Consider the following 17,757-nt stretch of genomic DNA (forward strand, 5'->3'; position numbering starts at 1 on the left):
TTATGTCACCGACAACTGTATTGAAGCACATAGACAAAAAGTTAACAATTCCAACTGATACACACTTGAATGGATTATGCGATGTTTATGCCATTATTGTTTCCACCTAGTCGCGATTCTACACAATATGAATTCCACGCAGCTGAAGTTTATCACGAGCGTTATTCTTCACAGTCATTATTTCAACACAGTCTTGATTCTACCTAGTAGCGATTCTACACAATATTTATTCCACACATCTGCAGTTTATCACATGCGTTATTCCCAGAGTTGGGCGTAATCAATTCCTTTTGGAATTAAATTACACATTACATTACAGTAATCATGATTCCTTAGTAATCGATTCCTTTGGTAATCGAAATTACTGGAATCAAATCCGCTGATTACTTGCGTACTTGATTCCTTTGGAATTGAATATATCTAAGTACAAATGTAATCGTGATTCCTTCGTAATCAATTACTCCAGTAATCTGATTACGTAATATTGTTCAGACTAAATTACATTACTCGGTGTCAAAATACTTTTGATCGTTCTTCTCCCAGCCATAAATACACTTTTTGTGTGAAACTGTATCATATAAGTTTTCGGGGGCGCAGATTTTGAAAATGATGACAGTTTTGGAATCCGACATGTCTGCCGTACACTTTGACATAAAAGTCTTCATGGGTGTCGTTTTATAGGTTTCAGGGAGTGCCGGTTTCGAAAATGATGACAGTTTTGGAATCCGACATGTCTGCCGTGCACTTTGACATAAAAGTCGTCATGGGTGTCGTTTTATAGGTTTCAGGGAGTGCAGAATGCGAAAATGATGACAGTTTTGGAATCCGACATGTCTGCCGTACACTTTGACATAAAAGTCTTCATGGGTGTCGTTTTATAGGTTTCAGGGAGTGCCGGTTTCGAAAATGATGACAGTTTTGGAATCCGACGGTTTCGAAAATGATGACAGTTTTGGAGTCGTCATGGGTGTCTGAAACCTATAGAACGACACCCATGACGACTTTTATGTCAAAGTGTACGGCAGACATGTCGGATTCCAAAACTGTCATCATTTTCGAAACCGGCACGCCCTGAAACCTATAAAACGACACCCATGACGACTTTTATGTCAAAGTGCACGGCAGACATGTCGGATTCCAAAACTGTCATCATTTTCGAAACCGGCACTCCCTGAAACCTATAAAACGACACCCATGACGACTTTTATGTCAAAGTGTACGGCAGACATGTCGGATTCCAAAACTGTCATCATTTTCGCATTCTGCACTCCCTGAAACCTATAAAACGACACCCATGACGACTTTTATGTCAAAGTGCACGGCAGACATGTCGGATTCCAAAACTGTCATCATTTTCGAAACCGGCACTCCCTGAAACCTATAAAACGACACCCATGAAGACTTTTATGTCAAAGTGTACGGCAGACATGTCGGATTCCAAAACTGTCATCATTTTCAAAATCTGCGCCCCCGAAAACTTATATGATACAGTTTCACACAAAAAGTGTATTTATGGCTGGGAGAAGAACGATCAAAAGTATTTTGACACCGAGTAATGTAATTTAGTCTGAACAATATTACGTAATCAGATTACTGGAGTAATTGATTACGAAGGAATCACGATTACATTTGTACTTAGATATATTCAATTCCAAAGGAATCAAGTACGCAAGTAATCAGCGGATTTGATTCCAGTAATTTCGATTACCAAAGGAATCGATTACTAAGGAATCATGATTACTGTAATGTAATGTGTAATTTAATTCCAAAAGGAATTGATTACGCCCAACTCTGGGAATAACGCATGTGATAAACTGCAGATGTGTGGAATAAATATTGTGTAGAATCACTACTAGGTAGAATCAAGATTGTGTTGAAATAATGACTGTGAGGAATAACGCATGTGATAAACTGCAGATGTGTGGAATAAATATTGTGTAGAATCGCTACTAGGTAGAATCAAGACTGTGTTGAAATAATGACTGTGAAGAATAACGCTCGTGATAAACTTCAGCTGCGTGGAATTCATATTGTGTAGAATCGCGACTAGGTGGAAACAATAATGGCATAAACATCGCATAATCCACTTGAATAAACCCAAATTTTAACTCCAATCCGTATTCACTTAAGCGAGAAGTTGCGTCAAAACCTGTACCTATAGTACTTCAACCACAAGAATGGCACGCTTGGTAGCCAATTCAAGATCGGTTGACGCTCATACTCTGCGATACTGGTCAATAGAGCTTGCAAAACTGACCGCTAGCTCGCATATTGTTTTACTAACCATAAGGTGAACCTTATGTCTTTCGAATAAAGGTTACGATTGTGTACATGATGTTACTGTAAGTAAATGTCCGTCATCCGTATAAGCACAGAATAAATAATAGCACTACGTACAGAAGACTCACTCTCTAACAAAACGCGTCTGTTATGATCAGCACAGATATGGCCGCTAGGTGGCGACAGCGCCACGCGCGGCTTGTGGCTTTCCCCAAAATTGGGGTCGAATGGATGTACTTTTAGCTACCTGTAGCAAAACGACGAAATCGCGGAGTGAGCCACGCCTGACGATGGTACTTACTATATATAAGTAAATGTTTTCCGTATACGGTTGTCCGTAGAACCAACCAAGATGGAAGGATTTTATAATAAATATTTAAGTGGGGTATCCCATACAACAAACGTGACTTGTTTGCCGTTTTTTGCGCAATGGTAAGGAATCCTTCGTGCGCGAGTCATAATAATTCAGTTGCCAAATAAATAATTGGTAGCTTGCTCATATTGAAATATTTTAACGCTTTTGTTGCCAAAGTAGGTATTGTACCCTCCCCCTATTTATATCTAAATAAATATCCCCTTAATAAACTACTCATAATATTTGGCCTCGTAATCGTCTAGTTAACAGTTAGGACCCCTCGAAGTGGACCGCGGAAACCTAGATCCTTTAATGAGTAATGCTTATTTTGAACTCTGTTTTATTTTATTATTACCTAGTTCATGAAATAAAGATTTTATTACTGAGAGTATTTTTTATTATGTTATTAAAGAACATTTTCAGGAATATTTTATTAAGTTATTGTCGCAGCATATTCAACGTGTTCTAAGGTAAAATATAAATGGTATTGCTAAAAATATTAGAATGGTATGGTATGCAGTATATAAAATATTAGGAAAGTTATATATTCTTGATAAAATGAGTTTAAAAATTTAGTTGGTAAAAACCTGCCACGCCTATTAAGCCTTCGGGATAACATATAAGTAGCATTCCTGGGATAAGCCCAATTACACCCTAACTTTTCAAGATTATAAATTAACTACCAGCTTCTTGCGAAAATGCCACTCATATGCCCGATGCAGGAAAGAAGGCTCTTAGTCCAGTCAACAAGGTTAGACGGAACACCTACCCTAACTTGTTAGCCAGACGGGCTTTTACCAACACTTCGGAACTTATGCATATCTAGATGACTATGAAGAGAAGTGCCAAATATTCATTAGTCATCAAAATTAATCTTTTTTACATTCAAAAGCTAAGGGATATTAATCCCATTTCCATTCCCCAAACTAAATATAAGCTGTATTTCTGGTCTCTTAGTAGTATAAACAAAGTACTAAATTTACTATGAAAACTGAAAACGAATTATGAATATCAAAATGAGTATTATTCCACTCAAAGTATCCTCTGGTTTACTCTTGCCTACCAAAGGTTCCCTAAAACAGCTATTCGTTGATATTCCATCTCAGAATAGACTGCATTTCCTAACAACTCAATTTGATATTTTAGAATTTGTTTTATAAATACCTTAAAAATCCGATTATATTACTCAGTACTTCATCTTTACTCCAGACGACCAGAATTTTAATAGAAAAATAGAGAATACCCTTTTACTCAGTTAAATTATAAGTTCATGAAGAAAACATATTCGAAAGTTATAAATGGAGAAATATCAGCCGTTTCAATCTTAGACCCTAAATCTCTAAAGAAACCCTAATTCCCTAGTAATAGTGTGCGATTCTACCATATTAATCCTATCCTCAGTCCCTACTCTAGTATAACCAAAGCACAGTTCATACTTACCATCGACCCTGGTACTTTGGAATATACGCAAGTGTGTCCCTATTAGATATAAGCTAAGCATTCGGCGAGTGACTCCGAGATTGCAACCTAACAACTCGTATTATTGCCCCCCCCCGAGGCATTTGGTACAAAGACCGGGTGGCTACTCGGGTAGGACAGGTCCCTATTGTGTATATAATTGGTATAAATAAATATATTTAAAATACAAAGCCTTCGAATACTGTAGATTTCAAGCAAGCCCAGGTTACCCCGGATGGCGCACACGTGACGCCCTTGCTATTCATCTACAGCTGGACATCGAAAAGCTAGGGAGGGAGACGTTTTAAGTCTGCTATGTTGATAAAAAGCAGACCCCAAGACAACCCTCATCTTGGAACAAAATAGACCTCCTTCCATCCGCTGTTTGTCACCGTTAGGATAGCAGATGAAAGGCTAGACTAAACTGTATGTCTAGGCACTGATTTGGTTTTGAATCATATGAAATAATAAAACTAGGAGTTCTCAGATATAAGTCAAATAAACGCTTTCCAAACAACTACATTTCTATTGAAAACTCCTATAGAAAACTATTAGCAAAGTGGACACACTCTATCCAATGATATCTAAGTTCAAACATAACAGAAACACATATTTCCGCCATGCCAAAACAAAGACACAATTCCAAGTTCTACTCTATGAGATTTGGGACTTGCGTCTTAATCTCGATAAAGCTAAGCACTCAGAACAAAATGGACAGAGCTTCCCCACTACTCACCAATAATTTCCGCGTACTATGCAAAAACCAAAGTCAGTTGTCGGTCCGGACGCTAGTCAAAGACTAAATCGCATCGCCCCTCTTCAATCCTTTTATACTATTATTCTTGTCGTCAGTGACGACAAAAGTGTCTTCAGTGAAGACAAAAATGTCGTCAATGAAGACAACCCATTGTCCAAGGTCATTCACCCTGTCTTCAGTGAAGACAAAAGTGTCGTCAGTGACGACAAAAATGACCTTGGCAAGGACAAAAATGTCGTCAGCGAAGACAACCCATTGTTCTCGGTCATTCACCCTGTCTTCAGTGAAGACAAACCACCGTCCCTTAATATGCCCACTTACCTTACCGAAATATAAGTCTTACATACTTTACTTAAAGCTTAAAACCGTTTAACGCCGACTCTCGACATGTTTTTGCACGTAGTTCCTATGTCTCATACTTTAAGGTTTACTCTTGATTAACCATGATGACCTTAATCGGTGCCATATATGATTTTCTTACTTAAACCTTATGTCCTACATGTTAAGATCCATAATAAAATGCTGATGAGGGTAGTTTTAAATCGTATTTACGTACGCGCATGCACAACCAAAGTATGTTTGAGTTAAGATTTTTCCCATTATGATTCCAAATATTACGTTCATACTGAAGTATTTCGTATTTTCCTCCATAATAATGTTTATTTTCTTTTAAACATATAAAAAAAATTAATTATTTAATTATTGTAATCTTTTATCTACCTCACGTTTTTTTGAAATTTACAGTTTAAAATGTTACCTAGATGGCTCCTCGCACACAACTGTCAATGATGTCAATGTCATCCTTACGTCAACAAAAAAATATGTTGTTTATTTTCTCTAATAGATTCTTGCTGTTATCTTGTCTTTCTATGAAGTTGTTTAGTAATTAATTTAATAGTGGATACATGTGATAAAGACTAGTCCGTGAAACCAAGTAATTTAAGCTTCCATTGCCTCGAATATTCAATAAAATCATGAGAAAAGTACTGGAGTACTTAGGAACTACCTGGAAAGTTTCCTTTAACTGCTGAAAATGTAAGTTTTATATTGAGATATTAGCTTTAATACTGTATTTTAGGCATAGGGCCAGTCACAGTATTCATTTTAGTACCTATTTCTATTTTTTAAGCTACTGAAATCCGATTAATTAGTTGACCGGTTAAATACGTGGCCAAAAAAGTAAGGGTCGTTAAACAATTTAAGATTCGTTCAAGCGGGCAGATGTTAAGTTAAGACGCCGCACGGTCTCTGCACGCAAAGTGCGCAAAATTTAACAATTCTGGACAAACATTATGGCTATTAAAAAAAGTTTCCACACGTATTCTTGGTCGCACAATTGTTTTACGGGCACCAGATGTGTAATCTTTCTAACATAGAATGCCCTTTAAAATGCAACTGATAACGATGGTCAACACATGTTTGGGTTGGTCAGGTAAGAACCCAAAAACAATATCGATGCAATATACTTAAGGCACGACTGTGATTGGCTGTAATACTTGTTATATAAGAAGGCGTGACGTTTTAAAGTTTTGGGTGCAAGCGATTTTCGTTGAGAAATGCTCAACCGTCGCTGCACCCGATAGTACACTGATATCAGATTAGTTATCGTGCGTCTCGCTCGCGCCAATACATGTTGTACAGACAAGTACGAGCGAAATACATGATAACTAAATTACATAATTAGGATGTCATTCTGATGCCAGTAACGTTCGAATAGGCTTGTCGATCGTTTATTATTTTCAAGCTACGATTATATCACCGGGGAATGAATACGAGTATTCCCAAATAAAATAGTTATTAATATGATCCGTCGTATCAAAACCAATATTACCAAATCTATTACTTCCCGAACCCATGTATCAAAACATCCAAAGCGAAATCGAATTTGAAAATTCATCTATCACGCGCTCAATGCCAACACCCCAGCCCTCGATCCCTCGTCCCTAGCGTGCTAAATCTCAAGGGGTCGAAATGTGCAAACAATTAGAAGGGCTTTTTTGTTCACCCCCGTGGCTCGTTTGTGCAATACACAATGCCACTTTGTGTCAACGACAGCTCGCTATTAAAACGCGGCGAACGCACTACACATCTGTGCTTTTCACATCACTAGTTCTATAATAAAAATGACGTCTCCTACTAAGTAGTTGTTGTCACTTTGGGCCTTTAGTCGGCTGTTTTTAGTATTGCTGGGTAATTTTCATTTTCGGGCAATGACTGGCTGGAATTGCCCGCAGTTAATTAAATACTCATGTAATGTTATATTTATTAAAATTTCGACGAAAATAAGGGGTAATGTGTTAATAAAAAAAGGGCATTCTGCTATAGAAAACTTATTATAACGGGATGATGAGCCATAATTATACAGACGGTAACATCACACATTTGTTAGGTGAAACCTAATTAGGTTACTATTATAACATAAATAATGAGAAGCTTTTACTTGTTGGCCCTGTTCTTGATAAATCATTCCTAATTTGAAATACTATCCCAGACATTTCCGACGATTTTAACCTCGAACATGTTTTCAAAATACGAAATTAAACATGTATTTTATGTTGGTACAGTAAATTGCAAAAAAAAAGTAGTTTAATTGATTCCATTGTGTTACGACAATTAAATATGTCGTTTCTATTTAAGATACATGCAAGTGTGTTCGCTTATGATATACACATATTGTTATGAATATGGATTCAGTAAAGTAATTACAGGTCCTTAACAACGCTTAACACGTTCGCGGACGCTCAGTCACACCGTTTGGACACCTAAATTTTGTATGGAGATTTTGGGACTGTTATAGCATTCCTGTCACTGCAAATATATATTTTAGGTTTGTATATGACGCGTAATGCTATGCAAGGCGAATGCTATGCAATCCGCGTCAATATGAAGTATATTTTTTATACGCTATATGACAACAAATGCTCTACAATTCGGATGCATAAGCATGTCTGTCACATGACGTAGTCAAGATGTGATCTTATGTGACATCGCATGTTATAGCATTCATTCATCGTGGTCGATGAACTTGATGGCTGAGAATTCTGACTGCCTAGAGTCAAGATCTTTGCTCTAAAGACTCATTGCTGGCGTCTTCAAACATTTTTCTACTTCTGTTTTGTTCCCTCATTGCTTATCATTGTCATATTGTGTCCATCTCATACATGCCCCATCCCAAGCACGTTCGCCATTCATTCGACCTAAAATTATGTGATACTACACATCCTGCGTTGGAGACCGCATCATATGTCTGAAGAATCTAAAGGCCCACTCATGGCATATTGCAGAGAGCCGAAGGGGCAATGTTGAGCTCTCTAAAATAGAGTAGTTTGTTTTTATAGCTGTTCAAGGTATACGCAGCATTTTACGCCAACACCACTTCTCAAAAGCGTCAATCTCGTCCGCATTACACTTTTAGAGTTCCCTGTAAGGCACCGCCGCGTTAAGTTCTGGACGTAAAGCGTCCACCACTTTTCCTGTCAGGCGATGATTCACTCAACTTTATATTATTTTTCGAATGCATCTGCACCAAACATAAGGCGTGAAATATACAAGAATTATGCCACAATACTTGTCAGAAAGGTTCTTACCTTGTAAGAGGTGATCATCGAGCGCCAGCAGGCTTATAATTCACAATTATACCATCAAAACTATGACTAGTCACGTAATTACTTGAATGCTAGGTATACACATTCATGCCTCACTTTTTCACATTCACCGTTATAAAAATTTGATTGTAGCACAATAAACCACTAGTAAATATGTTCGTTTATTAAAACACATTGAAAAACTTAAAGAAATTGTAAGAAAAACATTAATTACGATTTTATAAAAATCCGTCAAATTCGCTATCGCGCACGAAAATCACCCAAATTTCATGTGTCTACTCCCAGACGCACCTGCCGGGCTACTAAGGGAGCTCCCATACAAAGACGAATGCTATAACAGGTGCGTCACAGAAAGGGGGGCCCAATTGGAGACGTCACAGGATAATTTTTAACTTCGATAAAACTATGTAATATGGCAGTATGCAAACTTTGATTCTGGTGACTGGTAGAGGAAAAGTTGGTGAATAATATTATACTGTGGTAAAGCGGATTGATAAGCATTTCAACGCAGAAATTTAAAACGAATAACGGATGCTATAGCATACGCGTCACCAGGAGTAGTGCAAAAACGGATGCTATGCAATCCGCGTCCGCGAACGTGTTAATTACATTTTTTTTGCAATTAAAAATAAAACAATATGTATGTACCTAAATGTTTATACTTAATTATAAAAAAAAAATTGTAAAACCGGCAAGTTTTCAAACAGAACCTCCTGTGATTGTTGTCTCTGAATGGGTGTCCAGACGAGACATTTTGCGCTCAATCGGATTAAATTGTACATTTAATTGAATAGTGCGGACGAAAAAATGGAATTGGAATTACACTTGATTTTACTGTAAGATCAAATTGTGCGAGCACTACAATTTTCCAAGCTAGTATACGTGTTTATGGCATGTCTTTGAATTACGAGCGCTCGACTATCAGTACTATATCACCATAAATCTAAAATTGGTTATCAAATTGTCAATCTGATTGTCCCTTCTGGCCGGGCCTTAATATTTTCAATGTCGCTGTGTCACGTTGGTGACTCGACTTTACTTTACACTGTGATGTTTACGCTCCAATGCTTGTACATTCATCATCATCATCATCATCTCAGCCATAAGACGTCCACTGCTGAACATAGGCTTGTACATTACTATCGATCAAATAAAACTAACTATAACTTGCTAAACTTATCAAATAAACGCATTTTAATTATAAATTGTGTATGTGAACAGTGTAATGATTCTATACACAATCTTTATGACATCAACAACAAATGACTTCAGTTTAAAAAAACGTTCAGTTTGAAATCCTTCCAAGAAAATCAATTGTTACCGCACTTTGTATCCTTTGAACAACATTTCCATTTTTCTCCTAAATACATAAGCACTGGCAATCGGAAAACTCCGCACCGGATCCACTCTGCGTGAATCCATTCGATCTCATGCATTTAAATTTAGAATTAGTGAAAAGCTTTGCCCACAGACCGAGTTTTTCGAAGGTAACCAAGCGCCTTGGATCTTCCTGATATAGGTTTCATTGAATACGTGATTGATTTAATGTGGTTCGGTAAACAAAATAAAGACGGTATTATGTTCGATGTGAGGTAATATAAAATGTTGCACATTTACATGGGATAGAATAAGAAGTTTAGACAAAGATTATGGCACCAAATACTTGATCTAAAAACGTTTGTTCGGTAGCAATTCCTTTTCAAGAACGCGAAACAATAACAAAGTTGAATCTATTGAAACTCTTAGGATCACATGATATCTTTGTTGCTGACGCTTACTACGAATGGTTCAAGGCTCTCAATGCGGTATTAAAAATGTATATGAAAGATCCTGTGTTGCTACTAAGTTATATAAGCGGTAAAGATTATTAAATTACTTTGTTCGCTCATTACTCATAATTAAAAAGTTAGGTACTTTATGAAACAAGTCAAAACAAAATATGAAGGTAATTTAATTAATTATTGTCAATTATATTGTGGAAATCCTTTTCGTCGGAAGGTACATAAAAAAAAAGGTTTACAAAGAGTCTCTTTTTAAATCATTCACTCTTCGCTCGTAGGAGATTCTAAGCGACGCATATACACATACCTAGCAATGCACGCACGAGAACTTTCCAAAGTTGCGAAACTTTCCACATGAGAATTTCTCGGTAACTTCTGAGAATGTTCTCGAGAACGAGAATTTATTTATTTATCGTAGTTTATACCATGAATATTCACGATAGTTTAGGTTTATTCCTACCCCCCAGAAAATTCCGACTTTTGGTCGTCCGCTTCCGGTCAGAAAAATGTATGACGGCCCGGCCAAACGGTCAGACTTAGGTGGGGGGTGCTCGACCAAATGTCATAGAGGGACCTTGGCAGTTTGTGACGCCGCCATTTTTTTTCAATATGGCCGACTTTTTTTTTTACTTTTTTAATGTTGTCCTAGCGCGCTGAAATTTTGGTCACGGAATTTTGGGGTCCCCTAGATATCTATGAAAAAATAATTTTTGGAAAAATGCTGGATTTGCGGGAAAACTGGCCACTTTTATTTTGTATGGCAACTTTTAAACGGTGCGTGATAGGTGGGGGGTGCTCGACCAAATGTCATAGAGGGCCCCGAGACAAAACAAACTGCATTAAAAAAAACATAATGGCCGACTTTTTTTTTAATTTTTTTCAAGTTGGTCCGAGCGCGCTGAGATTTGGCATGGCGGGAGATAGAGGCCTCTAGATTGTAATGAAGAAAAAAATTTTTTTGGAAAAAAATTTCGAAAGTCGAAATGTTCTCTGAAATACAGTGAGAATTTAAGCAATTTATTGGTAAACTTATCACATCAACAAAATAGCTAACTGTAATAGACAATAATATATGCATAATAACATTTAGTTTTAAGTTATGCCTATTTAAACTTTATTTCAAGTATATTCTCTTGTTTAAACGATAATTTCCATGTTGCAGGAATGTTCTGAGAACATTCTCGAGAACGTTTCCGCTTTTTGGGAATGTTCTGCAATTTGTACATTGCTGCACATACCTACATATAGTTAAAACGGTAGGAAGAACTGTTAAGTAAAAATAGGTCATCTTACACCATTGTCTTCAATGTAGCTTCAGTATAAATTGTCAAAAATATTAACATCCTAATCTTTATTTTTAACTTGACTATCCGATATCGGGCAATGTGAAAACGCTCTGACAGCCACCGATGGTGTGCTACACTGAGGGGCTACCGCGAAAATCGATGTTCGCAAATTGCGGGGATTTTACTCTGTCACTCTAATTATGCCTTTATTGGAGTAAAAGAGAAAGATCCCCGCAATTTGCGAATTTCGGTTTTCGCGGTAGCCGCTCTGATGTCGAGGCTGCCAAGGGCGCGTTCGCCGCTGTCGTCGTTGTACGCGGCTGGTGCCGCCATTATACATTGTGGAAAGATAAGTCGGGCCCTGGATGGAAACTACCTTAAATCCATAAGCTGGCTCATTTTACTTAAAGGAGATATTCCTTTATTTTTAAAAAGAAACAAAACTGCATTCAAAGTATTTTTCTTTTTTTCTTAAATTTGGCTTGTCTAAATAAATCTTGAGTACCTACTAAATATTAGATTTTATGGATATTTTGTACGACAGACGAGTGTAAGACCTAATGGTTCTTAGAGAAATGTGATCATTAACATTAAGTTTATCGACTAGTAGAATAAAATAGCGAGTTTTTATTTTTTGGAATTTTTAGTCGGTTCGATTCCCGGGCGAGGCAAGCGAGTTTTAGAAAATCTTTGAATGCAGTTTTGTTTCTTTTTAAAAATAAAGGAATGTCTGCTTTAAGTAAAATGAGCCAGCTTAAGGATATATGGTACTTTCCCTCCAGGGCCCGACTTATCTTTCCACACTGTATATTGGCGTTGTTTAAATTTATTATTATGATAGATTACAGTTGATAACCTTAACTAGGTCGAGCATAAAAAAGGCTACAATCAAACAAATATTACATATTTTTTCACCAACGCAACGCACAGAAACCTCGCAGCGCAAAACAAATTATCCCAACTTCAAAGGTGTCACATCTATTAATTTTATTCGCGTTACGATTCCCGGCCAACGTTCGTCGCACCTCGAAGGAAACGGTGAGACAACATAAATAATCTAGCCGAAGACAAGTCGCCCCAATGTGAGGCGAAAAATGTATTTGGGTAAAAGGATGGTGCGCTCGCTTCGTTACATTTTGTCACTCCCTAGGGCGAGGACTAGTGGCGTTTTCCGTACAACTTGTACAGCCGAAATGTTTTATGCTTGCGTCACGAAATCTGATTTGTACCCTCAACTCCGCCGCTTTACGCCGGTGCCGTAAACGCGTGTTTATTGTTTCATACTCTCCAAGGTTAAAGCTGTAAAGGTTATCTCGCTTGATTCAAAGGTAATTGCGAGTGCGAGCTTTGCATCGGTACTTGTGTTAACGGAATTATTGCTCGTAAACTTACTGTTCAGTTTGCGCTTGCTTGGGCATATTTTTTTTTACATCAGGCTATTTTTATTTTAATAAATTCTATTCCAAATACTTATTTAGAAAAATTTGCAAGAATTATTTATCTGTAACAGGTAATGTTTGTACCTTTAATGAAGCCATTAGTCGAAAAAAAAAACGGACAAGTACGAGTCGGACTCTCCCACCGAGGGTGTCGTACATTTTAGTAAGTATTTGTTGTTATAGCGGCAACAGAAATACAATACATCATCTGTGAAATTTCAACAACTATCACGTGAGATACAGCCTGGTGACAGACAGACGGACAGCGGAGTCTTAGTAATAGGGTCCCGTATTTACCCTTTGGGTACGGAACCCTAAAAAACTATGATTCTAATGATAACATACCTACAGTAAAAACTAACGTAACGTAACGTGAGCGTTTCTGAACCAGTATTTAAATGACTAATTGCCAGTTACTTACATACATCAAACTTGGATGGATCAGAAATTCGGGCACGGGATAGTTAATTCAGAAAGCGGCCGGTATCCAACGGAATTGCTGTTGAATGAGCCCATTCCAGGAATTTAATGATGCCATTACATTGATATTGATCGGACGTCGTAAAATGTTTTAAGCCAAATTTTAATTAAAATTATTTAAAATATCTTATATTTTTTATATTATGTATATTGCTATAAGATGGTCAAGCAAATCTTGTCAGTAGAAAAAGGCGGCAAATTTAAAAAATGTAGGCGCGAAAAGATATCGTCCCATAGAAAATTTGAATTTCGCGCCTTGTTCTACTGACAAGATTTGCTTGACCAATTATATACATATACAACCTTTAACGGCACTTATACTAAATTTTGCAAGTACTAAATATACATCAAACCCTCCACAGGTTACATAAATCTAACAACATCGTAACATAAACCAACGAACAAAGCTAAACATAACGTGCTCCTAAAAATCTTCAATGCATAAAACACGTTCGTAAGCGAAATAGAAGTTACCTTTAGTGCTCTCGACGACGCAGTCGATTCTCCAGAGAAGCAGCGCAGAGTACAGCGTCAGAAGCATCTTGTCTCCGCGGAAGAAAAATAACTCTATTTTATGGCCCCACCCCATTTCTACTGGAATTATCGGCAACGCCGCCTTTTATGGCAGCTACTCGCAACATCACAAACACAGCACAGTCCTTAGAAACAAACGTGGCTCGAGATAAACGAAATCAGACAGTTATGGCCCGCACTTTTTTATGACATCGGCCGTCTGTAATTTATGACGCGCAATAAAAGTAATTTATTTGGCCACTAAATAGATTGCTACACTTTTAATGAAATTATCCGCCGTTGGGTACCTGAAACAATTAAGATAACGTCTTAGTTAAGGGGAGGGTTATTTAGTACGTTTGGATTTCTTACAGCTAGACTTCTAAAGGGCAATTAGGTAAAGTACAACGTAGAACTTAAGAACGAAATAATATATTAACAGAAGTATTAAGGAAGACTCACGATAGAACAGCCCGGGTTCGGGCCGAATCATCCAACACTTCGTTTTTAGGGTTCCGTACCTCGAAAGGAAAAAAACGGAACCCTTATAGGATCACTCGTGCGTCTGTCTGTCTGTCCGTCTGTCACAGCCTATTTTCTCGGAAATTAGTGGACCAATTAAGTTGAAATTTGGTACACATATGTAAATTAGTGACCTAAAGATGGACATGTTTTTTTTATAATTTTAAAATATATAGGTTCGAAGTTATTTAAGAAAATAGCCAAAAATGACCATTCCCCCCTTTATCTCCGAAACTACTGGGTCTAAAATTTTGAAATAAATACACAAAATAGTTCTTTACCTATAGATGACAGGAAAACCCATTAGAAATGTGCAGTCAAGCGTGAGTCGGACTTATGTACGGAACCCTAGAAACGCGATTCCGACTCGCACTTGGCCGGTTTTATATAGAAAGCATCACGTGATCTCCGGTCACCTATCATAGAAAATGAAGTGTCGGTTGCCTCGACCCGGACACGAGCCGTTCTAAACAATTTTTTGTGTGTGCTAGTAGAGAACCGCAGCACAATTTTAATTAGATCAATAAAAGTTAACCAATATTACCAAATTTTCCTAACATCACAAAGTGCCACACTTATCCTGCGCCGTACTAAGCCGCTATGATTTAAGGTAACATTTTCCTCCACTTGTCTGTATCAAAGGTCCGGGTCAGACGTTTATGGAAGGAGCATTACGTGAACGAGGGCACTTGCGTGAGCGCCTCCATTTTATACCCACCCTCCAAGCAATCAAGGTATTGCTTTACTTAAGGATCCCATGGGCAATGCAGTGCTGTGTGATTGTTGTTGATTCTGTTGCTTTGTTTAGTTTCTTTAAAGTATTTTCTTTTGAGAGACGTATAAAAGACGGAGCCCGTAAAGTGGATCTAAAGATACAATGTTTTGCTGAAAGTAGGTAGTTATCTGCCAATCTAGTGAATAACAACCAGTAACCATCAGGAATGGTATCGCCATATCCGTAGGAAGCCGTCCTTTGCCGGATATAAGTACACTATTTAAGAACCCTCTGCGAGCTGCCCTTTTGTAACGATTTCCTGCTGTTTTGACCCGATCGCCTATCACGATATTTAAGACCTTTATAATGCATGTTTTTCAGTTAATAACCACAACAACGTTTTTCTCCTGCGGCCATAGATTCTACGAGCCCGCTGCTAATTAACCATGGCGACTGTGTGCAGTTCTCTTGCGGAAGTTGGAACTTCCATTTGTAATTTCATATCGCAAAGACACTCCGAACTTAACTCGCTCCTTCTCTTTGAGTGGCTTTGAGACTCCTTTTGACACCAAATGTAAGTGCCCACGTGAATGTGCTGGAGCAATAAGTAATAAAATCCCAAAACTGTAAACTACTGGTAATTAAATCGACAAAACGATTCCGGAGACATGTGTTTATTTCCCAGTAAGTTCAATTTCCCATTCACTAGCGCGAGAGGACGCCGAGGGCTGAAGGACAGCACCTTAATAGGATTTCCGTTTTCACAGTTCTATAGAATCGTAAATATAGTCTATTGTTCTTCTAGGGGACATAAGCTTCGGAATTTACCATTATGCTTATACATTTTACATGGACTTTATATCTTTTGTTAATATTTTACCTCTTTAAGTGTGGCCATTCGTTAAAAATATGCACAATTTGTACATACCTAAACAAAACTCAATAAATATTAAATATCCATTTAAATAATACAAATTATTTCTAGTAACTAGGCGATTGGATATTGATCAGTGCTCAAAGACAAGGGTTTGTTATCATACGCCCGTGCGTCTTGCTTGTCGCACTAGGTAATAGCGAAATACACTCGTAAAATGATAGCAAAATGACATAACTTACATAATCAAAATGTACGTTCGAATTGGCCTCTGTTATTTCAGACTCGCGACATCGTAAGTCGTGTGACATTGTATGTAGTGCTATCACAAAATTGAGAATTTGTACACGTAAACTTTTTATGACTTAATACTAATACTCTTGAGTATCCTAAGCCACTTGTGCAAGGAGAGAAGATCATAAAGTATTGTGTAGTGTGAGTTTGACCAAGAGAAGTCTGCAGCGATTTTGATAGCCCACGCAGTGCAAGTCTCATTTTAAACGTCAAACGTCTATGAAATTATGATGTATAAATAACACTTGCTCTGCGTGGGCTGTCAAAACCGCTGTAGACTTTTCTTGGTCTAACTTTAAATGCATTTCCATTAGAAAAACTTAAAACTAAACCAATTATTCTTATTTTTATTTTATAGGTACTTGTTCCAACTTTCATTATTTAGGTAAGCCCCATGCCATAATAAAAAAAAATCCTGCAAATTATTGGCTTACCTATTAGTGAACTCAGTTTTCATTTCAAACTCCTAAAAGTGTTTATATTATAAATGAAGTATTAATTGCATTATTTATTCATAAAACCTGTTTCATTAATTTTTACAACACGACATGTCAACTATAAAATGAATAATGGGTCCCGCAGCGGCGCCACCATCGAACACGTATCCAGGCATGTTTATCAAATTTCCCTGTAACGTAGTACAGAAATAAAAAGGACAAAAGCGGGCGTTCCCAAGGGAGCCATCGGAGCTTATTCTTAGAACATAATTAACTCTTTAGGGACATCTGGTTGCTTTACTAGCATGCAGCAGTCGCCTATTACTTGTTACATGATAGTCAAATCAATGAAGCTTAAACTTGGTTTGAGTTTCATTCATACGATAATGTTGTTAAAGTATAATTATATCTCCATTTTGGATTTCACGGGCCTATAAGTTCCGGTTTTTGATAGGCTTGCGTGGGGATGTAGATCCAACACCTAGATGCTCTCTGGAGAGCTTTAATGTCACGTCTGCTGGAACCCGTTCACAGACGCAACAATATACACCCATGAACCGGTCTCAGCAGGCATTGTGACTACTGTAGAAAAAGTAGACCGGTCTAATATTGTGTCCGGCGATAATATTAGAGCGGAGTTAATAATGGCGTAAGCGCCAACCGCTATAAGGCACCTTTTCATATCTTTACTATTTCATATTATCTAGTGAATCTCTAATTCATTTCCCAAATCGCGCCGAAAGTCAAAAGTAATTTGAATAAAAGCTCACGCAAAATAGACGCCAGTCGTCGAATTGCGGAAATCTGCCCGTACTGCAATAGAATATAATTGAACAAAAGCTGTGTTTTTCTGTCATCTTGCTTGAATAGTTACAAAAACCTACTGTAAGGCGTATTAAATTGAAAACATTACTTAAATACGAATAATAAGTGTAAAACAAAAGCACGGCACGGCTGAATA

At 37.5% G+C, this 17,757-nt stretch overlaps 1 protein-coding gene across 1 annotated transcript in view; it reads right to left on the reverse strand.

Annotated features, from left to right (window-relative positions):
- LOC134669387 (lachesin-like) overlaps positions 1–17,757 on the reverse strand; it is a 122,954-nt gene that overhangs the window by 72,088 nt on the left and 33,109 nt on the right. Inside the window, exon 2 of the mRNA XM_063526908.1 lies at positions 13,916–14,262. Within this exon, the coding sequence (XP_063382978.1) occupies positions 13,916–14,030 (115 nt within the window). The 5' untranslated portion in view covers positions 14,031–14,262. The remainder of the gene's footprint in view (positions 1–13,915; positions 14,263–17,757) is intronic.

Source organism: Cydia fagiglandana, chromosome 12 (assembly GCF_963556715.1).
Source record: "Cydia fagiglandana chromosome 12, ilCydFagi1.1, whole genome shotgun sequence".
Classification (NCBI taxonomy): domain Eukaryota; kingdom Metazoa; phylum Arthropoda; class Insecta; order Lepidoptera; family Tortricidae; genus Cydia; species Cydia fagiglandana.